This window comes from Antrostomus carolinensis, unplaced genomic scaffold, assembly GCF_000700745.2.
Source record: "Antrostomus carolinensis isolate BGI_N321 unplaced genomic scaffold, ASM70074v2 scaffold14692, whole genome shotgun sequence".
NCBI classification, from domain to species: Eukaryota; Metazoa; Chordata; class Aves; order Caprimulgiformes; family Caprimulgidae; genus Antrostomus; species Antrostomus carolinensis.
The window spans coordinates 19,323-35,778 of record NW_010299063.1 but is presented as its reverse complement, the minus strand read 5'-3'; the positions used below and the strand labels follow the sequence as shown (position 1 = coordinate 35,778).

Genomic DNA, 16,456 nt, shown 5'->3' with positions numbered 1-16,456 from the left:
ACTGGAGTTTGTATTAACTTCAATATAAATAGATTGTTCTAATTTCTATTGAGAAGATGTGAATTCTGTCAGCAAGAAATGATGGGTTTACTTTGCACTGATATTGCATGTTATAAAGAGACTTAACCAATGTCCTGAGAAAAGGAAGGTCAGTAAGCAGTTGGTAAGAGCTGTAACTGTGCCCTCTTTGATATCTCTCACTCTAAGCCTCCATTATTGAAGTCAGGTTGTTGCTTCACGGCAAATGGCATCTGGGAAACAGCATTGCAACCTGTCATGTGCCTTATAAGGGTATTTCTTCTGTTAGAATAATATTACTTGCTCAGCAGATATTGTTTTAAAATTTCTAAATTTGGTGAGCATCATGAGAAGCTTTATTATTCTATCAAAATAGTACTGAATACCAGATGACTGAGAGTCACAGAGGTGACAATGAAATGCTTTTTTATGTACCTGTACTAAGTACTTTTTATTTGTCACTTTAGTGTTCAGTCTCTATTGTAGTGCTTTGATATTCCCAGTACTAAAGTAACTTTAAATTCACACTGTGGTGGCTGTTTTTGTTATTATTAACAAGTGTTTGTTTATTCTTGTGATATGCTTGTATTTCAGTAACAGATACTTCCTCACAACATTTATAGACTTCTATCATGTTTGTTTGCAGTACAAATTGACCAAGCTTTTTCAAGAGATTTGTTAGTTTGTTATTGAAAATTAACATAAATTTCCATACCTTGCATTTTAGATTAATATAACAAGCTTAGTAAACCATGAAACACAGTTAACTTTATTCCAATCCTTTCCATCTCTTGTGAAAGAGAACTCCTTTAAGATGCCAAACTCAGGGCAAATTCATAGCCCTGTTGGAGAAAACAGAGTAAAACCAGAAAAGTCTCATACTAGAGAAAGCAGAGAAGAAAATCTAGACAGTTAAAATAAACAGGCATTGCCAGCTAGTGTGCTTTGAAATGTTGCCCACCATGATCAAGTTGTTTCAATGACGAATACTCTATTTTAATGAAAACTAGAACACCATTTCAGTATTCTAGCTTTAAAAAAAGAAATCCTTAGATAGTCATTTGATTTGAAAGGTTTGCTTTCCTTCAGGTGCTTTTAAGCTGTTTTTTCTATTGTATTTAGGGGCATCTTTGTAGCTGCTATTTACAACAAAGAAATCAGCTACTGGAGTGGGAAATGGTTATTGCATCTTGAATTACACAGTATTTAGGAAATGTCCGGGTGAGCTGTGGTAAGCAGCTGAAATATGCTTAGGTCAGTGGATATTTAATTTCCTGTATGGCACAATATTTTGCTGCACAGTGTAAAGACATTAGTTTCCAAAGATCCAGATAAAACATGTTTCTCTGTTCCACTTCATTGTTCTTTGTGACACATCATAATCACAATCAAAGAGACGCTAAGAAAAGAAATACCTGTAGATTATTTTCTCCTAGTTTTTGAAATTTGTTACCCATACTAATCTGAAATAGCTTAGCTGCTCGTGGGGCTGACTGAGGGGTTGCTGAAACTGAAGCTGGAAAGATGAAGAGGTTTGTGAGGCATTACTTCCTGTATTACTAGTTTATGTTCTGCTGTTTAAAATATGTTAATCTCTGTTTGTAATTGTTAAAATTCCTAGTGAGCAAGCAGGGTTTTTTGTTAAAATAAGTCACAAAATAATAAATATAGCTTTTTAATGTATTTAAGTAGTACACGTGACCTAATGAGAGACCAGAATACTCTGTGTTAGTACATAAAACATGGCAAAATGACCACTTTCTGTCCCAAGCAGTTTATGCATTAGGTGTAAGACAAAAATTTCATATGTGGTGAAAACTACATTGCATGGCACATGATGTTTTCTAAGTTTTCTGTGAACAGCATCTACGTAATCTTCCTTCCTATTCTTTTTACACATACATTAATGCTAAATATATTGATCTGTGACTAAGCTTTGAGCACTGCAATACAAATGTTCCCTCTCCAGCCTTATTGTGCTGTTATTTGACAGTCTTGTATTCTAGATACTTGTCTACCAGAATGAGATATTGCTAGAATCAGTAAAATTAGAAAATCAGCAAAATTAATCTCTCCAATATATGAATTGCTTCTAGACAGGTAATACTTTACTAGCTAGGCAATTTCTGTTTGTAGTTTGTTTGACAGCTCAAAATTTGAGATCCCTTGGTGAGTTTTAATTGGATACCCATTTTACTTGAAATGTTTCTATTCCTAGTTTGAGTGAGCATCCTAGTGAGGTGATTTTGAAGCTTGCCTGTTTCTTAATTTGATGTTTTCTTTACGTATGGCTGTTTTCTTTTGGCTTTTGGGCTGTGCACTTGTTCACTAGAATATTTGGAGACAGCAAATAAAGGGTGGGATTAGCAGTTGATAAATCAACTCAATTAACAATTTGAGGTAAAATCATAGAAACCTTTGTGCAGTCTTTGCCCAGGTTGTGTGTGAGACTGTCAGTTTTTATGATTTACTGTCATTCAGCTTCTAAACCTTTAGAAACATTGATGTGTTCATGGCCTTTAACTCTTCCTTTCCCAGCTCCCTTACAAAACTATAACATAATACTGTTAGCATGATAAGCAATCTTTAGAGAGTGAAACTAGGTTTATGAACGTTTGACTTGCATCTCTCAGGAAACACATGTGTTTATTGCCTTTAAAATATACTGGTTTGATGAATAAGCTGCACCAAGAAAGAAACAAAACTGTGTGAAATGGAATGAAGTGGAAACCGTCTGTATGCTAGTGTCAGCCAGTGCTAAAATTGTAAGACTAAATCCTCTATGTTAGTGTGGCACAGATAGGAAAAGGGCTTTTTTGATTTCGAACTAAGGTCTCCCCAGGATACTGCTGTCTCTAGCCTCATAGTTGCATATTGTTTGGTTTTTAAATTCTTTGAGCTGTTAAACAGTAACTTTTTCTTGCATAGTGCAGATCAACCAATAATCTGCACTGAGATGTGATCCTGCGTTATAGTTACAGTGTTAGTACATTGGTCCAGGCTTCTTCTGTGCACATACATGTACGGCGCTTAAATGTTATATACAGGTAGTGTCAAACACTACTTAGTTATGCACCTCAAGTTACACATGGGTGTTAGTTGCAGTTACACTGGATGCTGCATCAAGCCCTCTTTTTTCTTTTTCTTTTTCTTTTTTTTTCCAAAAAGATGGGAATTTGGTGGGCTCAAACTTGTGCAATTAAAGTTTGTGTCTGAGTACTGTATAAATAGAATTGGTTATTTAAAATTGATTATTGGCTGGTTTTTTTCTGCTTATTTACAGGTTGCATGGCCGATACCATGAAATGGCACCAAACGTTGTGCCCATGGATTATACAAAGGACCCAGATGTTAAACTACCTATGCAGCTTATAATAAACATGCCTGAGCTAAAGGTATCGCTTCTGACTGCTTACAAACTGTATCTTCTTAAGTTATGCAGCTCATTTGCCAGAGGTTTTGCCAAGTGAGTTTGATATCCTGAAGCAACGTGGCATGCTGAGGTCTTCCCCTTCCTGTTACTGTTCAAGGGCAAAACTGGGAAATATTTAGGTGGATGTCTTTCTTGCAGAGATAGTTGGAATAGATGTTAAAGGAAATGAGTAGGAAATAATTTTAGCGATTTTTCCATGTACGTATCATCCCTTAGAAGCCAATGGGATCTCTGTGTGAAGAGCTGGTTAGAAATCAGAAGCTCCTCTATCATTGGGTTGGTAGGAAATTTGTCAGAAGTGTGCAGAACACTGCTGATCAAAAGTAAAGACTTTCTCCTTTTTTTCTCAACTACAAGAGCACAATAAATATTGTTTTTCTTCATTGTCAGGAATTTTCATTTTTCATTGAGTAATTAGATGATAGGAAGTGGAGAGACAGTCCACTGAGAGAAGCAGTAGTTGTAAAGCAATCAGTGCAAAAAAAATTGAGACCGTATTTGTTTTTATTATCTGTTTAACTATTGTATATGGTTTTAACGGGACAAATATGGATTTTTAGCATTTATTTTTAAACAGTTCATTGAATTATGTTGTCTTTGGTCACGTGGTCTGTTTTTCTTTTTAATGTATGCAAATTAGTTGACATCTTTAAATTACTGTCTTGTAGAAACAACTATTTGTTCACTGTGATAGCTGCATGAAGTATTATTAAGCTTTTTAAGAGCAATGTCATACACGAGTTGAAACTGATGGCCTTTCACTCCATTTTAATGATTTGGAAATTCTTCCTTAATGTTGTAAGATATTGAATATTTGGAAAAAAAAGTACAAGCATAAGCAGTGCTTTAGAAATTCAGTTGGGGAAGAGGTTAAGTCAACATAAAGTGAAAGACATTTTAATTAGATTTCAAGTTGAAGTTCGCAGAACTGCTTGTTCCTTTAGTACCATGCTTACCGCATGTTTGATTCTGGGGCAATACCATTTATTGAACAAGAAGTACATTTCACTCTCAAGAATGTTTGCTAAAAAGTGTTTTGACCAGTATGTCATTTAAATGGAAACATTGGAGATTAAACACACATGAGCATTTAATTCAATATAAGACCTTTGAAAAATTTTTATCCTTCAGTTATGACTCTGATTTACCAGATGCCTAAGTACAACTTAGAAATTTGGGTTTCTCAAGAAACTGGTAAATAATTTAGGATTCTTTTTTCACACTAAGCAGGGGATTCTTCAGCAAAATCCTAGTATATGTTTATACTCTTTCTAATCATGAGTTGGTCCTGTAATAAAGTAGATGAAGATGATGTAGCTAGCTTTAATTCAAAAATTACACAAAATCACACAAAAATTAGTAAATTTTAAAATATGTTAACGATTCAGATATAAATATTTCACATAAGTTTTGTATAACACAAATGTTTGTGTCGTTTTTCTTATTATACAAATAAAGAAAATAGGAAACAGGCAAAATAACAATACTTAGCAAAAATGCCCTGTATTTTAGTTCCCTCAAATTGAGCCCAATTTGGACATAGCAACAACAACAACAAAAAAAATCAAGGCTAAATTCAGAAAACAAAGTGAGAAATTATAACCACACACATTCTTTTTGACTTCAGTGGTACAGGATTGAACACTTAAGGAACAACTCATTCTATGAAAACTTTAGAGATTGGAGACTACTATATTTACAAGACAGTCTGGTACTTAAGCTGAGATATGAACCAGAAATTTTATACTGGGCCATGATTAGATTTTGAGATACAGGAGCACATCTTGCTACCTTAGCAAATTTAGGTGGTAATGATAACAGACTTCCTAATGGACTTCCGTAAGTAAAATGGATCATAATCTATCTTCTTATGCACATCAAGTCTGTGAGGCTTTCTGACCGTGCTTTAGAAGACGTCTCCAGAGTAACGGAATTTGATGTTATGAAAACAGCAGGACAAAATTCAGTGTCAAATTTTGTAGTAATTCTCTCCCAAGTCTCATAAGGCTGTGGAAGAACCTTAGAAATATTGCTGTCAAACCACTCATTTTATTTCAGGAATTCTAGCAGTTCATAGAGAAAGTGCTCTCAATAGCTAGTGAGCTTGTTTACAGTAAAGTATTGGTTAGAGGAGACTAGATCTTCTTCTGGAACTCTTTCAAAATGTGGTCACTAAAACATATTACAATGCCACCTAGGATCTCAGTTGTACACTGGGGTCAGTCTTGGTCCTGGAGCATTTTGCGATTACCTGTGTAGATAGAAGAGAGAGAAAGAGTCTTTCCCCTAGAGTTCATTTTCCAAGCTATCTAGGTAGTAACTCCAGCTCGTACACTAAGAAATAAATATCTTTAACCTTTGCAACTTGACCAGACTGCTAAATAAATCGTTATAGTGTTTTCTTTCTTCAGTAAATTTTCATCAAGGTGAAGACAAAGCCAACTTTTAAATCTTAAAATAGAAATAAATGAACTAAATGTATATTGAATTCTAATAAAATTAGTGCTAATTTCAATGCACCTGGCTTTTTTCATATACACATTACATTTCTAGTTACTGGCAATGTTGAGCTCAATACTACTGCAGATTCTGACAAATGGATAGAATCAATAATGCACTTTTCTAAATTAGATTCTGCTACTATAAAGAAAGATCTTTACCTCATGCGTTAATGTTTTGAGAGAGGATTTTTGTGTTTCAAAAAAAAAAAAAAAAGCTGATGGTCAATCACTTTAATTGGTAATGAATTATTCACTAACTCATGATCCTTAAAAGTTGAAAGTCAGGACAAGAAATAAATAAATAAAGAAGAGGCAGATACTTTAAGTTGATTAAGTCTACCATTACACCGAAGTTAACAGAGCTAGTTTACTCTGTCTGTTTCATTCCAGTCTCTGTTCTCTAATTTTGACAATCTTGTTTACAGAGGCAGCAGTCTAATAAATTAACTTTAGGGCATATGGGCACCTGTGAGATTGCAGCAATTAATATTGCAAAACTGTAGCAACGGTATGGGCTGTTCAGTATGAGACCACGTAGAAAGCAAAAATTACTTTATTTCAAAACAAACCTCTTTTCACTCACATTATCCCTGTCATTTCCACAGAGCTAGATGTGGAAATGTAACCTGATGACAGAGATAACATGTGATCTGTCGAACTGGGTGGGTGACCATCTTCTTTTTGACACATAGGTCCCTAGTTGTCAGAATCTTCAAATTGTTCATCTTGTTATTGTAGTGTAGGGCAATCCTTCTGTCAGGACTTGGTCATAAAAGGACTTCCTGGAGGGGAACCATTTTTGTTTCATTCACTTTACAGTCTGTTGCTTTCTTTTTTTGGCTCACGCAGTAACTTCATTGATCCTCACAGGCCTTGTCATTAGCTGCAGTGGTGAGTAAGGTGGTTCATAAATCCACACACTACGGAAACAGAATGACCAGCAGGCACAGGAATCAGTCAGGAGAAAGAAAGGACACACAAGGAACAGTGCATCCATCACACATTTCGGAACCAATGTTAGCACCCCGGTTTTGGCAAGTTTAAACATGAATGAATGTGAGTTGCTTCAAAACAAAATGAAAACACTTCCTACAGTTTTAATAAGGTAGAATTTTAGAACTTATTTCAATGAGTCCTCAGTTTCAAAGCTTTCCATGTAATGGGCAGTGACACCTGAGAGAGCAGGTTGATACTCTTCCCAAGCCCCCATCCCTGCTCTGGCCAATCTTTGCCTGTAGCTCATCCCGGCTTCCTTGTCTCTGCATCCAATTAGTTGTTTCTAGTTAGGATGGGATGTTTTACCCCTTTCAGACCACTCTTCTTTCTTCTTTTCCATGTGTCTCAACTGTATTCCTTCCAAGTGTGGTAGGTGAGGGCCATTTTGTCTCCACTGAACGTCACATCTGTACTTGCTTGATGGTCTTTACCAGTATTGTCTGCAGTTTCCTGCTATAGTTAGTGAATATTGCCCTATATTCCCATGATATACTGTTATGTTCTGTAATATTTAAGCAATTCTATACGCAACCAAAATCTTTGGTTGTTGTGACCATAGTGCAGCCTTCAGTAAAGAGGTAAGCTCATTGCTGTACTGTCTTACATTTCTGCTTTCTGACAGAATGACATGATCTTTTTTTTTTTTTAAGATGTAGACATATCAATTTAACTGTATCTTAGCCTTGGTTTCTGCATGATTTTCTTAATCACTACCCTGTAGGCACTGCAGAGAAGTTTGATCACATGAATATAATCATCTATGCATGAAAAAAAAAATAGATTTTGAGGAAGAAGAAAAGAAAAAAAAAAACAACCTACCAACAAAGAAATATGCTTTTATCTGCTTCAGGGTCAGTTTACTGTTGCACTTATTATTCTTCCCTTCCAAAGCATCAGCCTCTCCTATGGAGGTCTGGTAATGAACAGTTTAACCATTTTTATATTAATGTTTGTCTGGTAAGAGTTCATTTCTACTTTTTTAGGACTAAGTCCTGAAATTCGAGAATGGTTTGCTTCTGATCAGTTTGAACAAGTCCTGATTAAAGCATCCAAAGGGATTCTGGCTCAGTAGTCTGCAAAGCAGACTGCTTTGTGCATGTAAATATCTTCTCCAATGTCAGTGGGGACTTATGTCCAAATAATAATAAAAAAATTATCCTGTTTCTGTGAATATAAAAATGAGAAGCATTTTGTAATGACTGTCTAGCATCTCCAGCTTAGTTATCTTGACCTATCCTGCAACTTGTAACCTGTTATTTCCAAAATGCAGTCTGCTTGTGAAAATAGGATACAGTGCTTTAAATTAGTTTGTCAAGCTGCAAAATGGACAGGGCAAAAGGACAATGCAGTGCTTTCCTGGAGACTGTGATAGAAGCTAGAGGACAGGGGAAAATAACAAGTGACTTGGTAAGATTTAGCTGCAATCTCAGGAATAAATCCTGTAAGAGCTTCTTAGAAAACTAATGGTTGTGTTCTATTGTATGGTGTTCTAGGTCTGCCTGTTGGAATAGATGCCGCATGGCATTCAAAAATGTATAGAAACACAATTATCTGAGTAGAAAAAGTGATTGTTAAAAAGATGGATGGCACATTTAGGAGGATTATCTCAAGCCACTACAGCAGAATCAGTCTGCAAAAACAGCAGAGTTTTAGCTGTAACAGTTCTTTATTGTTTCTGTCTCCCCTCTTATTTTTGTTGTGAGACGACAGAAAAAGTTTTTAACAAGACAAGTGTAAGTTTCTAGTTTTAGAAGTATTCTTTTTTCAAAAAACAATTAGTGCTTAAGGGAGAACAGTCAGGAAGGAACAGTATTGTTTTCCCCTTTACTCCCTTCCCCCATGGCTTTTCCTCTAAATATGATGGAACCCTAATCTGTGCTGTTTAGAGTACAGGTAATGAAATTACAGAAAGGATGTGAAAAGTATCTGTGAAGGTAAGCTTATACTTTCCATTGTGTAAGCCACAGATATACTGCCTGAAGACACATAATATGAGAAAATTAAAGGAAAGAAATCAATATAAGGAAGGATTTTATTTTTCATTTAGGTTTTAGAGATCCATTTGGCAAAGATTTACTTAAGAAGTATGCTTAGGCCTATTTAATTCATTGTGAATTCATCTGCATTTTCAAGATCCCTGACATGCCAAATGGATAATTAGTCTTATGCAACTGCAATGTGCTTATTCAGTCAGAGAGATCATGCCTAGCATTTCTAATGCAGAAAGTCCTGGGTTTGATACTCATTGCTGATAGGGATATTTGCATTTGTGTACTCCCTGTTTACTACCCAGTGCTGCCTCTAAGATGTCCCTTTACAACTGTTACCATGACAGTTAGTTCTGATGAGGTTTGTTACAAAGAAAGCAATATAGTATTTTAGAAATAAAGATAATTTTTCTAACCTATTTTCTCATCCACTCTGGTATTTAGCATCCTCTAGTGTTAAACAGATACACCCATATTTTTTTTATGTGCATTTCAGGAAGAAAGTGGTCCTTTTTCATATATTTCAGCCCAAATGAATCTTACTTTGGCTTATTAATAAACTGATAATTGGAAACAATAGAATCAACTGGTTTCCACTGTTTACACTGTGTCTGTATGTATATTCATACCACATACAGGCTATTTCCAAGCACTCAAGTCAGATACTTTAGCTTTAGCAGCACCCACAGATGCATGTCTGCTATAGCTCCTCTACACATCATGCACATGATGTGAGTGATCATTACATATTCTTTTACAATGACTTTCAGCCATCTGGCTAACTCTGGGGTGTTGTTTTTCATTCTGAGACTCTTGAGAGATGTGACCCTTTTGCTTTTTTGAGGCTGTTGTCTTTTCACTTTCAGGAATCCCTCTTTTCTACTATATTTAATTCATTTTTTTATTATTATTTGTCCTGTTTTTGCCTTTGAACAGCGAGCTTAGCTTAATGTATTCAGCTCAGAGCACAGTGAGCTCATTAATCTCCTATGCTTTGAAATCTGTAGGTATGCTCCCTATTGTGGAATTAACTTCAATCATCAAACCCTGGAGGAAAATTTGAATTTAGTATTGACTACTTTAATGGCCTGTCATTTGAGCCTATGGCTCTGCAGTCCCTACTTCACTTATCCATTAAAACAGACTTATTCCTGGCAATTATCTCAGCCAAAAAGACTGGAGAGATCTTGGCATTTAGGAGTGAATTTCGAATCTTGATTGTCTCAGGAATTATGCTTCCAATGTGTGTTTCTCAGATCTTGTCCATCCCGAGAAGACTGATACACACACTTATATGGTTTTTTTATTAGATGGATATTTGCCTTTTAGCAGAGACCAGCTAATTTCTACCACCCAAGTTGTCCTAGAGTGCAAACTGCAAGACCCTAAGACATCTTATTAGATAGTTGATACATCCTGAGTACTTGGTTATCATTAAATAGAAACCTCCTGATAGAATCAGGTCTGCTCTCTGAGGATGTGAATGGCCAGTAGAGCTTCTGTAAAGAAGTATCTCAAAGTTCCAGTTGGGATGGCCAATGAAATTCATTCTTAAATTTGCCCGGTGGCATGACAAATGTATGCAGGTGTGGTATAGCCTTGATCAATCCATGCCTGGTACCCAAATGTCCGACTGCTTCTCGGTAGTTGCATCCCAGAACTAGACACTGCAAAGGGCCATCCTGTAGTGTGAATTTTCATATTGTCCAGTTACCTGAAGAAAAAAGGAAGGCTGCTTTCCAGGAACCGGATGTTCTTTGAAATGTCCACGTGCACAGTCACACCTCACATTTATCTTGGAGAAATTTAGCTTTTGTATGTTATGCTTGTCTTTTAACAAGAATCCTTAAAACGTTTTCATTATTTGAAGCTGTAACAAAATATATCTTAAATGTTATCTCTGTGTGGGTGACAAATCTCATTATGCTTCCAAGTTCCCCCTGTGATTTCAGTTGAACAACTTTATCTTCAGCTCTTGTTGTAATCTGCTGCACACCATTTAACAGTTGTTGAATTTTACTTCAGAGGCAGCTGCATATTAGTGGTAAGTAGTTCAATTCTTATAAGGTACTTTATGTTCCTTTAAGATGAAGGATACTACATAAATATAAAACATCAGTCTGTTTGCGTAACTCTGCTTTGTACATGCATTAAATGGATATATGATTGAGCTCTGAGCTTTCACAGTACTGCTTCTTTTAACACCAAATTAAAATGCTGCATGCATATTAAAAGTAATGAACATGATATGCCACCACCAAAGCTGTTTACACTTACAGGAGATCAATATGTTAATCAGTGTCTTGACTTCACATAAGATCTATAGAACAGCTTTGATGTGATGCTGCTCACAGCCTGAATGATGTTTGTGTGTTTTATTAATATTCAACTGAAATGAATGTATTTTCCCATTTATACAGACATAGCTACAAATTCATCTTGGGTTTTTATATAGCTGTGAGATACATTGTTTTGTTACTATAAAAACATTTGGTTTGGACTTCAGAGTAGTAAAGCAGCTGTTCTTATGCTTGCTTGTGTGTTTATGGCTTTAGAACATAGTCTTATTCAGAGTAGCCTTGACACCAGCTGGGTTGGTAGGGTGCTAGAAAAGGATCTTAAGATCATCTCCTGCAGAGATGAAATTTCATTTAAAACTCTGGAATTTGTAGTCAGTTCAACCAGAGGTTGGACACTGGTGTGCATGAGAGTGAAAATGAAAGACTTTTCTACAAGATTCTACTGGGCTATGACTCTACATCCTTAATGAGCAGACATGGTTTGGTTGATGGTTGGTCAGTGGTTCTGCATCAGTCAGGTGTGCAGTGCAGTTATTTACTTTTTAAAGTGCTTTCGTAAATATTTTTTCCTCCAGCCCTCAGTCAGGTGCCACCAGAAGGCGTAAAGACCCTGTTTGTTTCACTGGCTTTCCACCTTGGTCTCTGTTTCTTTCCCCTCCTGTCATCCTGGGTTCACATGTGCTAGCTTCTTAACGTAGGAACTGTAACTCTCTTGACCGTGTCAGTCTGACACCCTGTCAGGAACCTGTTATGTGCGAATGATCTTCACACTCCTAGTACTTTTACCCTAACATTTATAAAGCATGTATTCCACATAGGAGAAATGAGATGAGCACCAGTTTAGAGAGAATGAATGACAAGGGAGCTGAGAAAACCTGGGCAAGAAGTGGTACTATGCAGCAGCATTTTCTGCTGACAGTTTCTGCTAAAGCACGCAGATGTAAACTTTTTGGATGCATTTTGGAAGGAAAAAAATTGTCTATAAGGAGTCAACCATGGAGTTAAATACTCATTAACAGAGAGTCTACAGGTTTTTTGATCCTCCAAATACTAAAAGCAATATATATGTATATATATATATCTGTTTTTCACAGGAGAATCCCTTCAAGGAAAGGATTGTGGAATCTTTCTCAGAAGATGGAGAGGGGAGCCTCAGCTTCAACGATTTTGTGGATATGTTCTCTGTGCTCAGTGAAATGGCTCCCAGAGAGCTTAAAGCAATCTATGCCTTTAAGATCTATGGTACTGTATTGGGATGCTTTTGTATGCCTTTTTTGTTTGAAGTACATGAGTATGAGAGTTGTTGGTGATCTTTTCTTTGGTTCTTTTATTGTTTAGATTTTAACACAGATAACTTCATTTGTAAGTCAGACTTGGAAAAAACCCTTAATAAGCTGACCCGAGAAGAGCTAACAGCAGAAGAAATCACTCTAGTTTGCGAGAAAGTGATAGAAGAAGCTGACATGGATGGTGATGGGAAACTAGGATTTGCAGACTTTGAAAACATGATTTCCAAAGCACCAGACTTTCTCAGGTATTGTTTTAGGAAAAGATAGTCTCTTGCGTATTTTCAGGTATTTTATTAGGATAACACTGTGTAGTGTAATACAAGAAATGTCAGACATAAGAACGTTACCAGAGAGCTGGCTAGAGGATGACTTCTTACTCTGACTCCGTTGACTTTTCTAGAGCAGCTCTCTCCTCACTTGAAGACTAAGACTCAATGACTTTTTTTTTTTTTCCTGTTTGTGTGGTTTCTTCAGGAAAATATTTTGATCTATTTTGAGTCCAAATTCATATTATTCTCAAGCCTATAGCAAAAATCCATGCTATCTTAATAGGAATATGTGTAAGTATTGTATACATGTTACAAATACACATGGAAACTCATTGGCCTTTTGTGCTGAGAAGGTGAGAGCTTCTTTGTTGCTTTTTTGTTGCTGAGTTTCTTCCTAATAATCTGTGGATAAAACCTAGTTATCTTAAGACAGTTTTTCTTGCATGTTTCATGTTTAAAGAGATATTTGTTAAAGGACAATGACTTTTGGGTTTTACACATTAATAAGACATTCTACATAAGCTTAAGTAATACAAGGATAGACCTTCTTTAAGAAATTACAGTGAACCAGCCAGCAAAATAAGATACTCCCAGATGGGGAGGAGTTCCTGTTGAGATCTTAAATTCTCCCCAAATTTCAGTGGTCTGGATTAACTATGTCTAATAGTAAATGCTTGATAACCTGAATTTATTTTTTTTTTCATAATCTTTGTTCATACATTGTTGCTAAGTTGGTAGTGTTACTGTTTGGTGATAATTGATAATAACACGTAAATTTTAACATCTGGGGAGATAAATAATGCAACAATTGTTTGGACTGCAAGCAGGTATACAGTACATTTGTAAATAGTTTTGGCAATATTGGAATTGGTAAATTCTAGCTTCTGCAGACTTGTGGCTCCTGATTAGTTGGCTGATATCTGAGAAGGAGTTTCATTTCATTTTTCTGCTGCAGTTAAGGTGCAAGGACTGGTTCATCTGTGTAGATTTTCTGATATCTGGAAAGGTGCAGAATTACTTTGCATCTTTCTATGAAGTAGAACACTTAGAGACTTTTTTTTTTTTTTTACACAGCTGCCTGTTTGCAGGAAATTGGCAGAGACTTAATCATCTTTCAGTCACATGTTGTTGAATTCTGCCAAAGGATTCAGAAGTTACTGGATTAACAAAGCTTACAGCCAGACTGATGGAATAAACTGTATTTTCATAGGAAATAAGGCTAAACATTAGGGTAGAATTAAGATCAAAATTTGGACTGAGAATCTTAATGCTAATGTTGTTTAAGAACTTTTAAGTGTCCTGCAGAACACAGAACAGTTTATTTCTTTCATAAATGAAATTTCTGAGGAAAGACACTATAACAAAATGATTCTACAATAAAGCATGAGGACTTGATTCCTGTGAACCCTAAGAAACATCAGCATCTCGAGAGGATGTACTTCAGAGTTAATGTGAATGTCTTTTATACATTAGAAACATATCAAGTATTCCTTGGCTAATCAAGCGTATCAACAGAAACTCTGTTAGAACAAGATACATATCATCATTATGGTGAGGCTTAGCTGAGTAGGCATTCTAATATTTTGTTTACATATGTTTCCAGCTAAGAAAATGTTTTCTTTATACTGTTTTCCATATAGAAACTGCTGGGGTCAGGTAGAGTTTCCTTTAATCAATCGAAAGGCTGTACTATACCTATAAATCTGGTAGAGAACAGAGATCAATTGTGAAGAATGGAAGGCAGATCTGAAGACTCAGCAGAAGCTGTAGTATTAGAAGTTTCCTGTGCCATGACTGACTTTACTGCTATGTTGTAGAGGCTTGCAAACTGCTGACTGAGAATTCCAAGCTGAAGATGCTGTGCAATCCAGACGCTTCCTGAGAAAGTAGCAGAGAGGAATATTTGCCACTGTAGCTATTGGAATGACTGTCGTAATTATTTATCTTTTCCAAGTTTGTGGTGTTTTGGAAAGCTGAGAAAGAGAGTGGAAGGACCCGAGTGCTGAGTACTCATCAGGGCAAGAAGATGAGTAAAAAGAGGGATGAAGTGAAAAGTACAAGAGCTTGTTATCGATTTGGTAAAGAGAAAATAGAGAGGGAGGGATCACTGACAATAGCAATAATCGCAAAGGACCAGGCTACCAAGTGCGGGAAGACTGACAATCTAGTTGCTCAGTTAAAACACACATGTGCTTTGATCTGTGCTTGTGACATGGTGAACTCATGTAATCAATATGTCTCCTTGATGTTCAAGACAGCAATGTATATATTTAAGGCCGATTTTTTCCATCTCTGGCTTCAAGGGAAATGATAGCTTCCTTCCCCTTTCAGGCCCAGGAGATGAGCTGAGTGATGGGATTCAGCTCTGAAGTCCTCAGGCTTAAGAGCTCCTGGTGTGACACGACCTAAAGAAAGCTTTCCTTCCACCTTCTAGCTGAAACACTGATTTAGAGCCTCTGACTAACTCAGCAACATATTTTTTAACGTTTGAAGCTATATTTCAAATTGAGGGTCTAAATGGAAATAGTCTGAAGCCAAAAAGAGAATCTGTAGGCTCTCTGGTTTGATTTCTGTTTCAGCTGCAGGAAAAGAAGGTGACAAGGTCATGACACCACTTTTATCCAAACCAATCTATATGGAAGACGTGATGCATCTCCCTTATTGTGGTTTACTATTCATTTTGCCTGTAAAGGTGTTTTATTTTTAGGGACATTCTTAGCCATATTTTTGCTTAAGACAGGGCTGTGCATTTTCACCATGTAATGTAATACAAAACATGCAAAGCACAGGAAGTGTCTTAATAGTGGATCAACAACCCTATATACCAGTGGTAAACTTATGCCTGAACTGTGGAAGAAATACCAACCCATCAATGTCCAGAGACAGTAATAATTCAATTTGGTTTTGCATATCTCCACTCGTTGTGCCCAATTCAATGCATTCCAGACTTTAAATTCAAGTGGAATGCATGTCTCCAGTTGTTGTGCCCAATCAATTGGCCTAAGTACCTATTGATTTATACTTTCAACTACTTAGCAGCTGTGAAAATTAAATACCTATGAACCAAAGCAGTAGCCACTTTTGAAAAGGATTGCCAGTGAGTAATTGAAGATGCTGGGTAACTGCAGTCTGCAGAGTCATTGCTGTGGAGCTACGGGCAATCAACATTTCTGAATATCTGATCATAGAGTACCATACTGGCACCTGATAGGTGATCCTTTTGAAGATGTTGACTAACTTGGCAGAGGCCAGATGATTTTTATTTGTAGTAAAGGATTTTTTACTCTATTCTTTGCCTTTTCCCCTCACCAAAAGCCACTTTTTCACATCATAAGAGTCGAATTTAGGATGCAAAGCAGTTAGGTTTTATCCCTGGCTGTGCTGTTGCTTGAGCAGGTGATCTCTGCTAAGCCATAGATCATTTTGTTCTCTCTGCTCTTTTACAAGGGACCAGTGCTTATCTGACTTCTGATAAACATTGAGAACTTTTATAATATGAACTATCCAACTGTAAAATCTCATTGTCATTACAATGAGGTATGAAATTCCTTCTTTACCATGTTTGTGGAAAACCTGCGAAGGCCAGATTCCTATAACAATGTGCACTCTCTTTTTGAAGCACTTTCTTCACACAGCTCAATATGTTGGTTTTTTTAAGCTGT

At 36.4% G+C, this 16,456-nt stretch overlaps 1 protein-coding gene across 1 annotated transcript in view; it reads left to right on the top strand.

The window, feature by feature from the left end:
- LOC104520862 (calcium and integrin-binding family member 2) overlaps positions 1 to 16,456 on the top strand; it is a 41,675-nt gene that overhangs the window by 22,939 nt on the left and 2,280 nt on the right. Inside the window, exons 3-5 of the mRNA XM_010162670.1 lie at positions 3,302 to 3,413; positions 12,331 to 12,478; positions 12,575 to 12,770. Coding sequence (XP_010160972.1) covers positions 3,302 to 3,413; positions 12,331 to 12,478; positions 12,575 to 12,770 — 456 coding nt within the window. The remainder of the gene's footprint in view (positions 1 to 3,301; positions 3,414 to 12,330; positions 12,479 to 12,574; positions 12,771 to 16,456) is intronic.